The sequence below is a fragment of the Helianthus annuus genome, chromosome 17, assembly GCF_002127325.2.
Source record: "Helianthus annuus cultivar XRQ/B chromosome 17, HanXRQr2.0-SUNRISE, whole genome shotgun sequence".
Lineage (NCBI taxonomy): Eukaryota > Viridiplantae > Streptophyta > Magnoliopsida > Asterales > Asteraceae > Helianthus > Helianthus annuus.
The window spans coordinates 64,938,679-64,954,477 of NC_035449.2; the positions used below are offsets into that span (position 1 = coordinate 64,938,679).

General features: G+C 37.6%; 1 protein-coding gene across 1 annotated transcript; it reads right to left on the reverse strand.

The window, feature by feature from the left end:
• Positions 1–581: 581 nt before the first annotated feature.
• Positions 582–15,335, reverse strand: LOC118488843 (reticulocyte-binding protein 2-like). The gene is made up of 6 exons (XM_035986238.1): positions 14,136–15,335; positions 12,866–14,024; positions 8,055–8,122; positions 4,373–5,321; positions 1,066–4,288; positions 582–654 (listed from the first exon to the last, which is right to left on the reverse strand). The coding sequence occupies exons 1-6, from the start codon at positions 15,333–15,335 to the stop codon at positions 582–584; spliced, it is 6,672 nt and encodes a 2,223-aa protein (XP_035842131.1).
• Between the last annotated feature and the right edge of the window lie 464 nt (positions 15,336–15,799).

Genomic DNA, 15,799 nt, shown 5'->3' on the forward strand with positions numbered 1-15,799 from the left:
TCTTGATAAACAACCTGTTAGATCAATATAGGGATTGATAAATGCTTTGATGTTGATCTAGATAATTAAGAACCGAATGGATGTAATCGGCTGTAGGTATGTGTATTCAGATCAATTGTATAATCGAGCATGAAGTATTGTATGATGATTTGAAACCAATAATCTGAAAATTTAATGATAAGTTGTTGTTATGTAACAAATGATTTTCTTAGGGATCATAGGAATTAATGGATAAAAACCTTGTTTTGATCGAATAATGGATTGGTTAGAAATTGTTGATTGTGTTGATCGATTAATTGCAAATATGGAAACTGTTAGAATAGATAAATGGATTGCATGATTTTAGGAAACCACATAACTGATCGCACAAGTTCCCTCCATCGCACAAGACCTGAATCGCACAAGAAATGGTCGCGCAAGTCATTCGCACAAGATAGGCATGCACATAGTACAACTGATAATGCACATAGTACAAACTAGTAATGCATGACCGCACAATATATTGTGGATCACACAAGCTGTGCTGATTGCACAATGTTGGTCCCTGGTTGATCGGGATCTTTCTGTTAATGAATGTCACACTATGATTGCTGTGCGGAATCCAACAAATCATATACAGATACAGAAAGACATATGATTTCCATGTTCAACAGTCTGCAATTCAATAGAAATATATGACAAGATACAAGTTCCAGTTGATCACAGACTTCAGCTCTCTAGATTACAGACCGATTCAAAAGTCCTAAATGAGCTGACAGAACTTCTATTTATAGGCCAGTCAGAATAAGCTAAGTGCTGTCCGATCGGTTAGGCTAACCGATCGGTTGGGCCACCCGATCGAACAGCTGTTCGATCGGTTAGGCTGTTCGATCGGCTAGGCCAGCCGATTCGGCTTACAAAGCAGCACTTTTACAATACAAACCCTGTATTCTGACGCCTTATACATTAAACTATACAACTTTAACAAAACAAAGACTTTAAGCTGACGGAAGCTACAGACGTTTATGTACTAACAGACTCCCCCTCGGATGTAGCTGTAGTCCCTTCCAGCAAAGTCTTGATTACCTCCTGTTGCGTCTTCTATCTCGTGCCTTTTGTTTTCTCTTTTCTTCTCGTTCAGCTAACATTTGTCTTCTCTTATGTCTTCCCTCCGTTATCCACCAATTTCTGTACACTGGATCTCCATCTCTTTTTCTGTCCCACTTAGGGATCTTGTTCTCTTCAGACTCTATGGGTGTCTGATCAGTAGGAGGTACAAATCCGAAATTTCGTCTTCCTCTTTCAGCAGCTTTTCTCTGAATTTCCTTGGATCTTAAACTTCTCTTATACACCTTCAGAAACTCATCAACCTCTAGATCTCTCCATGAAGTTTTCCAGTTCTTACCAGAGTTGATTTCTTTAGCAAAACAGACATCAACTACACTCTGGTACTGTTGAGCAATGACTTTGTCTTTCTTGTCATAGATTATCTTGTTGACAAACAAGCAATCTATGTCTTTCTTTGAGCAATTTACCAGCCACATCGGGTCTAGAATACAAATCTTCCTAGCTTCACCAGTGTCTTTATCGTACAAAGAGATCACAGCTTCAGCAGTAGAAGGATTATAGAGCAATGCTTGAAATAAATCATAGAAATCCTGCTCAATAGCCCTTAAAGGCATGCTCTTCAAACACTTTGGCGGTTTGACATCAAGAGTAACGTCCTTCTCACCTTTAGCTGTATACTTCACAATTCTTTTAGGAAACTGTGGTTTCCAATCTGGATAATTGATCGTTGCTTGATACTTGATGTAATTCCACAGCTTCTGATCTCTCTGTTTTACTTCAGGACCGTAGTAGTGTTGTTTAATATTCTTTGTAACCACCAATTCATCTACGTCCCACCAAGGTAAGGTAGCAAGATCAGAAATGCACCTGAAGTATTGAACACCTTGCTCTCTTCGAATTGCATAAACATTCAAGTCTTCCAGATACCCCCAAGAAAGAATATCACCCCAAGATAAGTCTTTATCATGAGTAAAATACTGTAGGGCTCTAAGAGGCTTTCTTTCCTTTGGCATTGATCTGAACCATTTCTTTCTCTCTTCAGTAGAAATCTCTCTTGGAACTGGTTCAGGCATATCAGCAGATGCAACTCTTTCTTCAATTTTTCTTTTCAATAATTCTGCATTCATGTCTTCAAATAATTCTGTGAATGTAGGGAATGCCATGTCTTCACCTTCATAGTGAAAATCTATTCTTTCTTCTTCCGAATCTGAATCAGTCTCTATAGTCACATTATCATAAAATTCTGCTTCAAGTGGAAATTGTGGTTCAAAGTTTTTGATCGGAGACTCTGGGATTTCATCTTCGATATCAAATTTAAACTTCCCATCTTCTAACCCCAACTCCTCAAGCATTTCAGCTCTTGTTCTGATAATATCTACTTCTCCTTGATGATGTTCAGAAAGAGAAATAAAAGTAGATGTGAGTTGATGTACCTGATTACCAGATTGGTTTCCAGAAGATGACCCTTCACACTCTGCATCATCATTCTGTTCATTCACTTCATCATTCATGAGATCATTTACTTTATCTTGAACAGATGGATCATTGATTAGCAAACCCGATGTGCCTTGATCATCATCATCATCATCAGGCTCATCATCATCATCGGATTTATCGTCTGCTTTATCATCTTTATCATCATCTTCATCTTCTTCTTCCCAAAAATCACTATCAGATTCTTCTTCCACTTCTCCTCTGGCTATCTTCCCTTGATACTTTAATTCATGAAATCTTAACAGCTTGGCAGATTCTTCTTCACTATAGGGCACTCTATAGGCATTTCCGACTAACACAAACTTGTCAGTAGAGTACTCCAGTAGTAATACTTCTTTAGCCTTTTTCTTTCTTTGTATGATTTGAACGTCTCTCAAAACATTCTCCGGAATAATAGGCTCTACAGACTCACCAACCATAATAAACTCTGGTTCATGAACTGCTACATTTTCTGCTTCCATCATTTCTTCATCATTTGCTGTAACATCTTGAGCATCCACCATTTCAATTTCTGGTTGAGAAGATGATCCACCTACAACTTCAACTTCTTCTGCTATGCCTTTATTTTTCAGGTTAGCTTCTTCAGCAAGCTGTCTTTCTCTTTCTTTCCTTCTTTCATTTGCCTTGATAATGTCAACTTGATCAAAAGCTTCGTGGATGTTCACCTTCAGATGTGCTTCAATCACAGCCGTAAGCATTTCCAGTTGCTTATCTTTCATCACCTTATCTGCTCTCATAGCTTCCATCTCTAGCTTCATTGCATTCATTTCATTTGACGAAGCTTCATTCATCTCATTTAAGAGTTGATTCAAAGTCTGATTGGTATTCTGCAAGTCTTTGACTTTGGCGTTCAATACAGCAATTTCATCAGTAAGTACGCTAATAAGTTCTGCATGATCTTTTATATCTTCTTTCATTTCATTCAATTTCTCATCTTTTGTAAGCACTGCATCCATTACATCTTCATGCCGTTTCTCCAACTCATCAATCATTTCTTTCAACTTTACTTGCACAGCTTCGTTTTCTTCCTTTTCTTTTTCCAAGGCTTTAACCTTTTCTTCCAATTCTTTCATCTTTTTATCATGAAATAGATCTGCTTCACTCTCTGGCATATCTTGAAAGAAATCTCCAGTAGCACCACCAAGACTATCAAAATCTAAGTTGAAATAATCTGTCTTTCGTTGTGATGATTCTGGAATATCATGACGATCAGATGTTTGTTTAGCAGATTTGGCTCCGGTGATCTCCACATAATCATCATGTGTTTCTATTGGGATTTCTGTTAAAAGAACTTCTTTTGGTATTTCAACCACAGGACTAGTTTCAGCAGAGTCCTGTTTCTTCTTCCCTTCCTTCTCTGTTTGTGATATAGCATTTTGTTTCTTTGCTCTAACCACTCTTGGAATATCACTGCTGCGAGTAGCTTTTCTCTTCTTTCTGTTTTTCTGGGAAACCTCAGGATTGTACGGTGAATCTTCATCTTCAGAATTCTTTCTTTTCTTTAAAGGTCTTTTCTTCAGTTGTACCTTTCCTTTTCCCACTGTCTCTTTGACCAGTTCAGATTCAGATAAAGTTTCTTCTGAATCTTCATTACTGGAGTTCTTTTGAGCTTCTGTTTGTTCAGCCTCTTCATGCTTTTTAAAATAGTTTTCCAAAGTCTCTTTCAAACCAACACCTTCATCAACCACTTCCCTTGGTTCTATGACAGGTTCATCAATTAGCTTCCTTTGAGGTTCTTCAGAAGACCCTGCAAAACAATTATTTAAAGCAAAATTAGTAACCATTTTCATAACATAATCTAAGAATCATATAGCTCCCCCTATCACTGTACCCTTTGCTGTTTCTTTAATTACAACCACAGGGGTCGACTTTGGTGTTCTCTTTCTCTTTCCATCTCTGATACACCACCATCTGGTTTTCTTTTCAATCATTTCACTCATCTTATTGTCTTCATTGTCTGAATCACTATTATCATGTCTCCATTTATCATTTTCAGGAGCTACATATGCTTCATCCTTTAATGCACAGATCAACTCTTTTGTTTTATCATCCTTCCCCTTTGTGATTCTTTGAATAGCAGTCTTATTCACTTCAGCCATTGCCATAATATCATCATTATTCTTTGGCAAATCCTTAACTTTGTCATCCAAGATCATCATAATGAATCTTGGGTACATAATGTATTTGTCTTTCCCGGCTAAGCAATTTTCTTTTAAAAATTCAAAAATCACTTGTGAAATGTTGTATTTCCTGTTCAGCACAATACTTACAACAATGTTCATTATGTAGTCAGACACCTCATCATAGGCTCCCTTTCTGTGAGATAGGGAATGCACTAAGCAATGCATTAAGTATCTGTATTGTTTCGAGAAACTCCTTTTGAACATTTTTCCATTGATGTGTGAAGAAAAACCCAATCTACACCATAGCCCTTTAGCAAGACGTTCTGACATGATCGTTGGATCATTGTCAGAATCTTGTAAATCAAGAACCCTTCTTATATCCTCTACTCCAATCACTACTTCAACATCAATATCCTTGTTGTTTTTATCTTTCTTCTTGACTACTGCATGAATTTTATTATCCTTTTCTTCAAACCTTGCAGTGTCCCAAAATCTTCTAACATGAGATTCATAAACTATTGTTGTATCAGACAATGCCTTAGCAATTCTGCTTTTTCTTAAGCACTCAGCCATTTTTTCTGCTTCTGTTCCTTTTGTAGAAACCTCATCAATTGCCGATGGAACATTGTGTCCTTTGTTAGTGTCATTTCCTCGTCCCTGTGAAAAATTTAAACATTAGATATAGAGACTTGAAACACTTGAAACATTTAGAGTGATAGAACAGTGAATCAAATGGCTTGTTCGATCGAATAGTATTTGCTGTTCGATCGAATAGGAATGATGTGTTGAAAGAACCTTTGCTGTTCGATCGGCTGGTCTGATCGATCGAGTAGTCTACTCGATCGGCTAGCAAAATACTGTTCGATCGATTAGCAAAAACTATGCAAGATATCTAAGGTCATCAAACAATGCTGTTCGAACGGTTAGCAAAATGCTGTTCGATCGACTAGCATAAAGCTGTTCGATCGGCTAGTAAAATACTGTTCGATCGGCTAGCAGAATGCTGTTCGAACGACTAGCATTTTACTATTCAAAAGATTAACCAAGAAAATCATGAATATATAAAATAATGCAATGCTGTTCGATCGACTAGCAGAATGCTGTTCGATCGGCTAGCATTTGCTTGTTCGATCGGCTAGACTAACCGATCGGCTAGCATTTGCTGTTCGATCGGCTAGACTAACCGATCGGCTAGCAAATGTCTAAACAAAAACAACATTCATCAGATTCATTCTAACACTTTAAACAATGACAAAATATATCAAGGCACACCTTTCAAAGCAGAAAAACAAAAGATTTAAACATTATTCATAAATGAAAATATGATGCTGTTCGATCGGCTGGTCTAGCCGATCGGCTAGCATCATCTTCATCATGAAGAACATTCAAATAATCATGAAGAACAACCTAACAGATATCTCAAAATTGAACACAGATTATTATTCTTCATGATATCGACATCAAAACCCTGTTTTCATTTTCTCTAAAAACAACCTAAAACCTGTTCAAATCTTCATTTAAAGTTCCGACTGACGTCACTATCATTCTTAGATCTATCAAGATTAAATAAGATTTTGCAAAAATTAAACCGGTAATCTTGTAGATCAGGCAATTCCGATCAAAACCCTATTCTCAGAATCATCTAACTCTATCTTAATCTTTCCTAATCTTGATTTTTCTATCCGACTCAATGAAGAACATCAACAGTTAAGAACATGAATGAAATCACTGATTCAAAGATTGAATGACATACCTTTACCATTGTGATGATGAGTAAGCCAACAACACAAATTTGAAATGAAAAAGAGATCAAGAATCTTCAAGAACAATGAATCGAGTAGCAGTCTGTTCGAACGGAAAAAGGTTTTCTAGAAGCCTTGACTGCCTATTTATAGGTATGACTTGATCGGTTGGCCTAACCGATCGGCTAGCCTAGCCGATCGGCTAGTCTGTTCGAACCAAAGATCATGACCTCTTTACTTCGAATAACTTTTGACCCTTTTTCTGATTTTGAACCTTTTCATGTTTTATCAGTGAATGAGAAATCCATTTAAGCATCTAGGTCCAAGTTAATGACCCTAGAAACTTAATTCGTCTACCAAGTTCAACTTAATGACCTTGGTTGACCTGAAGCAAAGACACACTGATTGTTTTTCAAAGATTTTTCTTGAAAATTTACAAGTTTCAAATTAATGAACTTGTATTTTGATATTTCAAAGCTCTCTGTTTTTGATTAGCTTCCAACTCGCTTTTTCAGTACAGGATCAACTTTCTGCATTTGCAACAGACTGTGAATCTGATGATACGCTTTCTACCTTGGTTTGTCAAAAATAAAGTAGAAATGTAAAAATATTTTTGTATTTTCAATGCATGAAGTAGATCAAAAGACGACTGAAATATTAACAGGAATGAAAGTAAATCTTATTTACAAACCTTTTTGTGAGTTTGTGTAAGAGGATCATATCAGTTCATGAGACAAATCACTAACACCGTTAAGCTTTTAATCGTTTTAAGTTCTAAACGATTCACCTCGATTGACGATATAGTTGTCCTCTTAAATTTTCACACAATTTTCAATCTATTCAGGATACTATTTAGATGTTTTAGAAACTTAGCTCAATTCATGTGTCCCACCTCTTGAATATACTCCCGTATCCAGAATCTCAATATTCAGTCTTACAGGCAAGAATAACTACAATGATGTCTGTACATAATTTAGGGGTTAAATGCGATTACTGAGGGATCTCAGGTCAGAACTTCCGTTCAGCAGAGAGATATCAGCTTCGACTTAGCAGTGTGTCCCCTTTAGAGGATCTTTTTAGCTACAACAGATGATTATCAATTTTATTGTCTAATCACTGAGGGCTAGAATGCTATGTTTCAAGCATTTACTGCAAAGCATTATCCAGGGACTAGGTCAGAACTACCGTTCAGCAGAAGTCCCGGAATAATACCCCAGACATCATAGAGTTTTAACACCTAGTATATCAGAATACGAGACCTTTCAAACGAGATTTCAGGGGTTACCTATATATCCAAGTAGTGTTCCCCACAAATTTCGCAAGTTTGAAATTTTATGTTTATATCCCGAATAAATCTACTAAATGTACGAAAACCTATCGTCACATCATTAGTGAGACCGTTTATCACATCTGACATTACATTTCTTTAGCATGCTGTGATAGTCCACTGATGTACTATCATTTCCTCTTTTTATCAACAAAACTCATTTTTGCTTTTTCAATGTTTTTGGAATTTTGAAAATTTTATCATGTTTTTGGCTTTTTGAATTTTTACTGTTTTTGTCTTTTCTTAAAAAGATATATTTACAATATTTACAAATATTTCTATCTCCCCCTAAAGACCAAAACATGTAAAAAGACGACAAACCATTGCAGATAGTTTATCATCATCATCCACAGTGGTTTCTGTATCAACGCTAACAATTCCATCAACCACTGAAAAGAGCATCATACCATTTAGTTTTAAAAGATATTTAAAACGATTTCTGTCAAAAGCTTTGGTATGCAGATCAGCTTTTTGCTCATCAGTGTGGATTTTCTCAATTCGTATCAACTTTTTCTCAAAGCAGTCGCGAATAAAGTGATGACGAATTTCTATGTGTTTTGTTTTAGCGTGATGTACCGGATTTTTAGTTATGTTAATTGCAGCCTCGTTATCAACAAAAATAGGAGTGTTAAGAAACTGCAAACCGTAATCGCGCATTTGTTGCTGTATCCACAGGATTTGAGAACAGCAGCTGCTTGCAGATACGTATTCTGCTTCACATGTGGATAGCGCAACAGATGTTTGTTTCTTGCACTGCCAGGTGACCAAGCGAGGTCCAAAGAACTGGCATCCTGCAGTTGTTGATTTCGCATTTTGTTTGCAGCATCCGAAATCCGAGTCGGAATACCCCTCGAGTGTGAAATCGCCTTTTCTAGGATACCATAACCCCAATGATGGAGTTCCTTTCAGGCAGCGTAGTATCCTTTTCACAATGATTAAGTGCGATCCTCTAGGGTTAGATTGAAATCTTGCTGCGAGGCATGTTGGGTACATAATGTCGGGCCGAGAAGCAGTTAGATACATCAAGGAACCAATCATGGATCGATATAGTCGTTCGTCTGCCCTGTCTCCGGTGAGATCTGGGTGAATCCCATGATTTGTTGCTAGTGGGGTTGCAGCAGATGAAGAGTCTGACATTCCGAATTTCTCTAGAATATCATGGACGTACTTCGTCTGGTGTATGAAAATTCCTTCAGGAAGCTGATCAACTTGTAATCCTAAAAAGAATTTCATTTCCCCCATTGACGACATTTCGAATTTCTGCTTCATCACTTGCTCAAAATCTGTGCACAAGTTTTCGTTGGTTGACCCGAAAATTATGTCATCCACATAAATCTGAACTATCAGCAAGTGACCATCAACAATCTTTGTGAAAAGAGTAGCATCAATTGTTCCCCGGATGAAGTCATTGGCTAGCAAGTGCTGAGACAAAGTCTCATACCAGGCTCTCGGGGCCTGGTGCAAGCCATATAAAGCTTTATCCAAAAGATACACTTTGTTTGGGTGATGTGGATCGACAAACCCCGGCGGTTGTCCCACATATACTTCCTCTTTCACTTTGCCATATAGAAAAGCCGACTTTACATCAAGCTGATATACTTTGAAATTCTTCCATGATGCAAATGCTAGAAAGATCCTGATGGCTTCGAGTCTTGCTACAGGAGCGTATACCTCTGTAAAATCAATTCCCTCCTGTTGACTGAAACCTTGAACGACGAGCCGAGCTTTGTTTCTGACTACTACTCCTCTGTCGTCCCTCTTACACTTAAACACCCATTTGGTATTTATTTTCCGATGACCTTCAGGTAGATCCACCAGCTTCCAAACTTTCAACTTTTCAAATTGATTCAATTCTTCCTGCATCGCGTTGACCCAGGAATCCTCAGTAAGTGCCTCTTTGTATGTGCGAGGTTCTATCTGCGAAATAAAACAACACAGTGAGAATTCATCTTGTAAAGACTTTACTGAAGAATAAAAACTTGAAAGGCCCTGATCAATTTGACGTCTGGTGCGAACTCCTGATTGCAAATCTCCTATAATCTGTTCCTCTGGATGATACGAAAGAGTTCGAGGCATCACTTCGTCTGGAACTTCTACATTTCCTTCTAGATTTGTAACATTCTGTTCAGCATCCTGCTCACTAACTTGGTTTGTTTGACTTAATACCTGGATTTGCTCCCCCTCAAGATCTGAATCACTATCATCAAACATTGGCATATTTTCAGCTTCTTGATTATCATTTACCACTGACTGATTACCAGGAACAACTTCATCCTCATGATCACCAGAATTGCTAGGACCTGCTTCATTGTCATTTGATGTTTCACTAGATCTTCTCGTGTATTCTGCTGGAAATCTGAGCGATGATTCATATTCTCGAAAAACATCCAGCTTATCAAAGAAATCTTCTTCCTCTTCAGATTCTTTGCTCATGTCAAACGATTCCCAAAGTCTATCATAGTTATAACGCCATGAATCACCAGGATTTTGAGGTGGCATAGTATAACCCTGACATTCAACATTTGCTGCTTCAATAATACGCTTTTCATTTGGAACAAAGACACGCCGTGTAGGACCTGAGTAACCAACAAAGATTCCTTCAAAGCTCTTTGTACCAAACTTCCCATTAGGCTCTATAACCGTGCATGGTGACCCAAACGGCTCTAGATACTTCAGATTTGGCTTGCGTTTATTGATTAGTTCAAAACACGTCTTGTTGAACTTCTTCACAGTAAGAACTCTGTTGAGAGTATAGCATGCAGCAGAAACAGCTTCAGCCCAGAAATTGATTGGTAACTTGGAATCTGCAAGCATTGTTCTGGCTGTCTCGATTAGCGTCCGGTTCTTGCGTTCTGCAACTCCATTTTGCTGAGGAGTATACGGAGCACTAAACTCATGCAGTATACCTCTTTCATCACAGTATTCCTCCATCTTACTGTTTTTGAACTCAGTACCATTGTCACTTCGAATTCTACAAATCGGTCTCTGGTACAGATTCTCAATTTTCTTAAACAAAACCACCAAACTATCAAAGGTTTCGTCTTTCGTTTTCAAGAACATGACCCACGAAAATCTGGAGTAGTCATCAGTCACGACCAAACAGTAAGAATCTCCTGTCATACTTTTAACATTCACTGGACCGAACAAATCCATGTGAAGTCTTTCCAAAGGTCTTGAAACTGAATTGACTTGTTTTGTAGGGTGTGACTTTTTCTTCTGTTTACCTCTGACACAGCTTATGCACTCCCCTTCCAGATGAAAACCTTTAATATTCACTCCGGTGACCAAGTCGTTATGCACTAAGTGATTCATTTTCCTTAGGTGAATATGCCCCATCTTTCTGTGCCATAACCTTGACTCCTTTTCCGTTGCTCTGGACACAAAACAATGAGCCTGACCCGTGGTTGTAGTAGCAACGCTCATGTCCAACACGTACAGATCGTTGACTCTTGGTGCCCTCATGATGATCCACTCTTCAGGTATCACAAATCCCGGTTTCAAGATTAAACATTCTTTGTCGGTGAAATAAGTAGTGTACATCCTGTCACAGATCTGGGAGATACTCAGCAGGTTGTTCTCCAGCTCAGCGATGTAGTTAACTCTCTCAAACGTGATAATACCATTTGATAATGTTCCTTCACCTATGATCCTGCCTCCTTGATTACCCGCAAAACCCACATAGCCACCATTAATCTCATTCACATCATACAGCAATGCGGTCTTCCCTGTCATATGCCTTGAAGCTCCACTATCCATTATCCACCTGGATACAAGTTTTGGAAGATCCTGCACATAACAAATCATCATTTAAACAACTTTCAAGAAAGATGCCGATTCATGCTTCGCAATCCAGGAAGCTCCGGCATTTCAAATTGTTTAGTCAAACATGGAGTCCACCCAGGCCTTATCAGCCTTAGGGACAACCGTGACTTTTGCAACTTGAATTTTGAAATTCTTTGAACTAAGAGGTGGAAAATTTGCATCATAATCAATTTTCATTGATTCTTCAGCATTTTTCACCTCAGGAATTGAGACCTTCTTCTCAATTTTTGTTACAACCTTTGGTTTCCACACTTGTTGAGTTTCAGCACCCCGCTTATAAAATTTATCTTGTTTAGGTACCAATTTCTTCACGGGTTTAGATTTTTCTTTCAAGTTGTTAGTTTGAACAACTTTCTTCTCAACATACATCGGTGCTTTTCCCTTTTTGTCATCTTTTCTTTGTTGAACCTTCACAATTTCAGTCTTAGGTTTTACCACAGTACACTTTCGTGCAATATGACCCATTTGATTACATTTGAAGCAAGTACGAGTATCAACTACTTGACTTGTCCCTTCAGACTGAATTTGTGAAGCTTTCTTTTCAAAAAATTCTTTGTTAGACTTTGAAAAAATTTTCTGTTCTTCCTCAGCAAGTGAACTTGAGCTGTTCACAAATGTTTTCCTTTTGACATATCTTTTATTTTGATCAAATCTTTTCTGATATGATTTACCCCCCTGATAACCACCTGACCAATTTCTGTTGTTATTGTTATAACCACGTGATGGATAGACAGTTTTCCTGTTATGAACCTTTCCGACCTTTCCAGTGTTTACTGTTGACAACTCAACTTCAATTAATTTAAAAACTTTGGCCAATTTGTTCAGATTCACATTCTCTAATGGAAACTCGGAATCCGAAAACAACTTATCCGATCCTGACATCTTGTACATGACAAGATCAGATTCATCATGTAAGTTGCTTATGGATTTCTGTTTCGGAATGTATTTGTCAAGAAAACAACCATCCTCCTCAGAAGTGTCACAATCTGGTTTGAGCACATTATCCACCACACTTTTCACCACATCATTTTGGACACCCTCGTCATTGGAAGACTTGAACGTTACATCAATACTCTCAGGGAATGTAACATCATTTTCTTCTTCAATTTCCACCAAACTAGACTGCTTTTTCGTGTAGTTGTCTAAGATTGGTGGTGGAACTCTGTGAAACCCTACACCTTTTCCATCAGAAAACACATCCTCACCAGCTTTGTTTTTCCCTATGGGTTTAGGAACTATGTGCTGCAAAACAAAGCTAGCTGAGCTATAGCTGTTTAATTTTAACTGGATTCTTTCATTTTCGATTTCACTTTCTTGAACCTTCAGTTTTAATTTTGCTATCTCATCCAGTTGTTTGTTGATTGTTTCCTCTTTTATTATCAAAACAGCTCTTAAATGCTCGTTTTCCTTACTTGTTTTTCCATTTCTATCATCACTCTCTTTAACGATATTTTTCAATTTTTCAAATTTTTCAACAACATTTCTGCTTTCAAGAAGAATTTTGTCATGATCAGCTTTAATTTTCAGGTTTTCAGTTTTCAATTCTTTTATTTGATCAGCTGATTCTTTTGACTCTTTGTCACAATCAAGAATTTGACTTTCAAGTTTTCTAACATTATTGGTCAGATTCTTGATTTTCTCCCCATTGAGGTATGTGACAGTTGTACAAAAGTTGCATTGTTTGTTACAACTTTTGCAATCAGCATTGCAATTGTTTTTGTTACCTGACACAGTTGATGACTTAGTTTGACTGACCTGTTTCTTTGACTCAGAATTAGGAGTAGAGTCTACCTCAAGTGCTTTGACAGCAAGCACTTTATCAGCCATTTCTCTCAAGTTTTCAGCTGTCATCTCCTGTGCAGTGTTGATCATCCCGGTGTCAATTTTCACAGGTTCTTCTATCTTCTCCTTTTCTCTTCTTTCTTTCTCTCTTTCTTCCTCGATCATTTTCGATGTTGGTGTACCCCACCATTTGTGTTGCCAGTACTCATCCTCTTCTTTGTATTCTTGGATAATGGCTTCAATGTCTATCTTCTTGTAGTCGACAGCAATGTTACCATATTCATCCAAATAACACTCTCTATCTGGATCCCATCGGTTTGCACGTGTTGCTTCCTCATAAACACCTGAGAGTCGAATGATCTTTGCTTCAGCAACCATTTTTCGATATTCGTACTTTTGTTGTTCTGTACGATTATCCTTCCATTGAATTGGTTCATTATGACTTGCCATAAAAGCATAACCAACAGCATCATCTTCAGGTAACACTTCCTTACTCCAATCATATCCTTCATCATCGTAAATCACTGCCAAAGCTCTAGATTTTCCTTTGTTGTCTTCAGATTGCTTTATTCTTGGCGGTTCGGACTTATTCTGATGATAGATAGCTTTCTTGTAGTAGTCATCCTTGAATGGATTCTCAGATTCTTCAACATATGCATTTCTGCATTCTCGTTTGAAGTGGCCTTTCTGTTTGCACTTGAAACACTTCACCTTTGATTTATCAAATCCCAGCTTCGTTGAAGGACCACCGATTGTTTTTCTTCCCGTTATCTCCATAAAGCGTTGTGCACGTCGCACTGCACTCGCCATTGCCCATTGGATATCAATTAACTCCATCTCTTCGGGATCTATCTGATCATAGTCTTCTTTGGTCAGATTAGTATTCCCAATCTTTCCAGCAATCAGCCCCTCATATGATTCTAGCACAGATGCTAGAAACACCATCTGTTGCTTTACAGATTCTTCATCAAAGTTTTGTGCATTCTTCAGATCAACAGCAATATTACATGAGAACTTTGAATCAGAACGATTTGTCGAGGCAGTAGGAATAGAAGTAGACCCACTATGATATCCACTGTGACTTTCTTTGTTTGAATTGCTTTGATTTTCTTTAGGAGCTGGAGATATGTTTTCGGCAGAAAATGCAGTTTTCAGTGATGAGGCTTTGGGCATCAAACTTTTGGGATAGTATAGTTCTGGATTTTGTTGATATGAATGATTGACTTTGTATGTTTTCTTCAATTCTAGCTCATGGCTTTCCAGTCGTTCAATCACTACATCTGGTTTTAGTTCTTCTGGCGGAATGGTGTTTTTCAACATCAAAGCATAGTACCTCCAATCCATTTCATCTGGTAAAGAATCGAACAGTTTATCAACTATCTCCTCATCAGGATATTTGATATCATGACGTGCAAGTTCCAATTTAAGATGACCAAAACGTTCGATCATTTTGCAGACAGACTCATTTTTGAAACAACTGAACATATCAAACTCCTTTTTTAGTAGTTTAGTTTTGTTCTTTAAGATTTCTTTACTTCCCAGACATTTCTTTCCCAGTTTATCCCACAAATCTTTGGCGTTGGTGTAGCTGATTAGTGAAATAATATCTTCCCTGACAGATTGAAATAGTAGTGCTACACATTTCTGTTCAGCAACGAATAGATCAATCTCTTCATTACTTCTCAATACTTCACCATTGTTTTTACCCGCAGCATACCCACTTTTCATGCTTTTCCAGCTGGGGAAAGCAAACGCCATCAGCCATTCTTCAAATTTTATTGCCCATCTTGTATAATCTTCAATAGCCATTAACTTTGGAGGACGATTAAAAGTTCCAAACGCGCTTTCTGATTCCCATGCTTCCTTCCTTTTCTCTTTGATTTGATTTGTGTTGGTATTGTTTGATGTAGAATCATCATTTTCTGGATTTCCTGATCCTCCTGAGCTTACAGTGAAACCATACATATCACTAAAAGGGTTTGTGAATATGTTATCCATTTTGAATGTTCCTGTAAAATCAGACAAACACTTAGAAAAATTTTGACTTCTTAAAAACACTTAACACTAACACTTGGATCGAACAGGGTATTCGATCGAGTAGTGTGTTCGATCGAGTAGCTTAGTCTATCGGTTAGACAAATGCTGTTCGATCGATCAGCTGTTCGATCGAACAGAAATCGAGTAAACTTCAAACTTCCTTTTAACAACAATGCAGTCCGATCGATCAGCTGTTAGATCAGATTACCAAGATGATGTCAGCAATAACTTCCAAAATATCTTTGAACGGTTATCTCTTTCAAATCGATGACATCAGCAAACGAATGAATATGCTAATCGATTCGACCAGCTGACATCAGCAAGTTCATGCAGTTTTTCATTAAAATTGTTCAATTTTAACACGAATTTGTTTGAATCTGATTATGAAACTTAGTAGGATTGTAAAATTTGAGATTCCGAACCGA

Excerpts from the sequence above, each read along its gene's own strand:
- LOC118488843 (XM_035986238.1), bottom strand. The coding sequence starts at position 15,335 with ATGGATAACATATTCACAAACCCTTTTAGTGATATGTATGGTTTCACT. Across the intron at positions 8,123-12,865 it reads AAAACTGAAGGTTCAAGAAA|TGGTTGATGGAATTGTTAGC; the intron begins GTGAAATCGAAA and ends TGCTCTTTTCAG. Across the intron at positions 4,289-4,372 it reads AATTAAAGAAACAGCAAAGG|GGTCTTCTGAAGAACCTCAA; the intron begins GTACAGTGATAG and ends ATTGTTTTGCAG.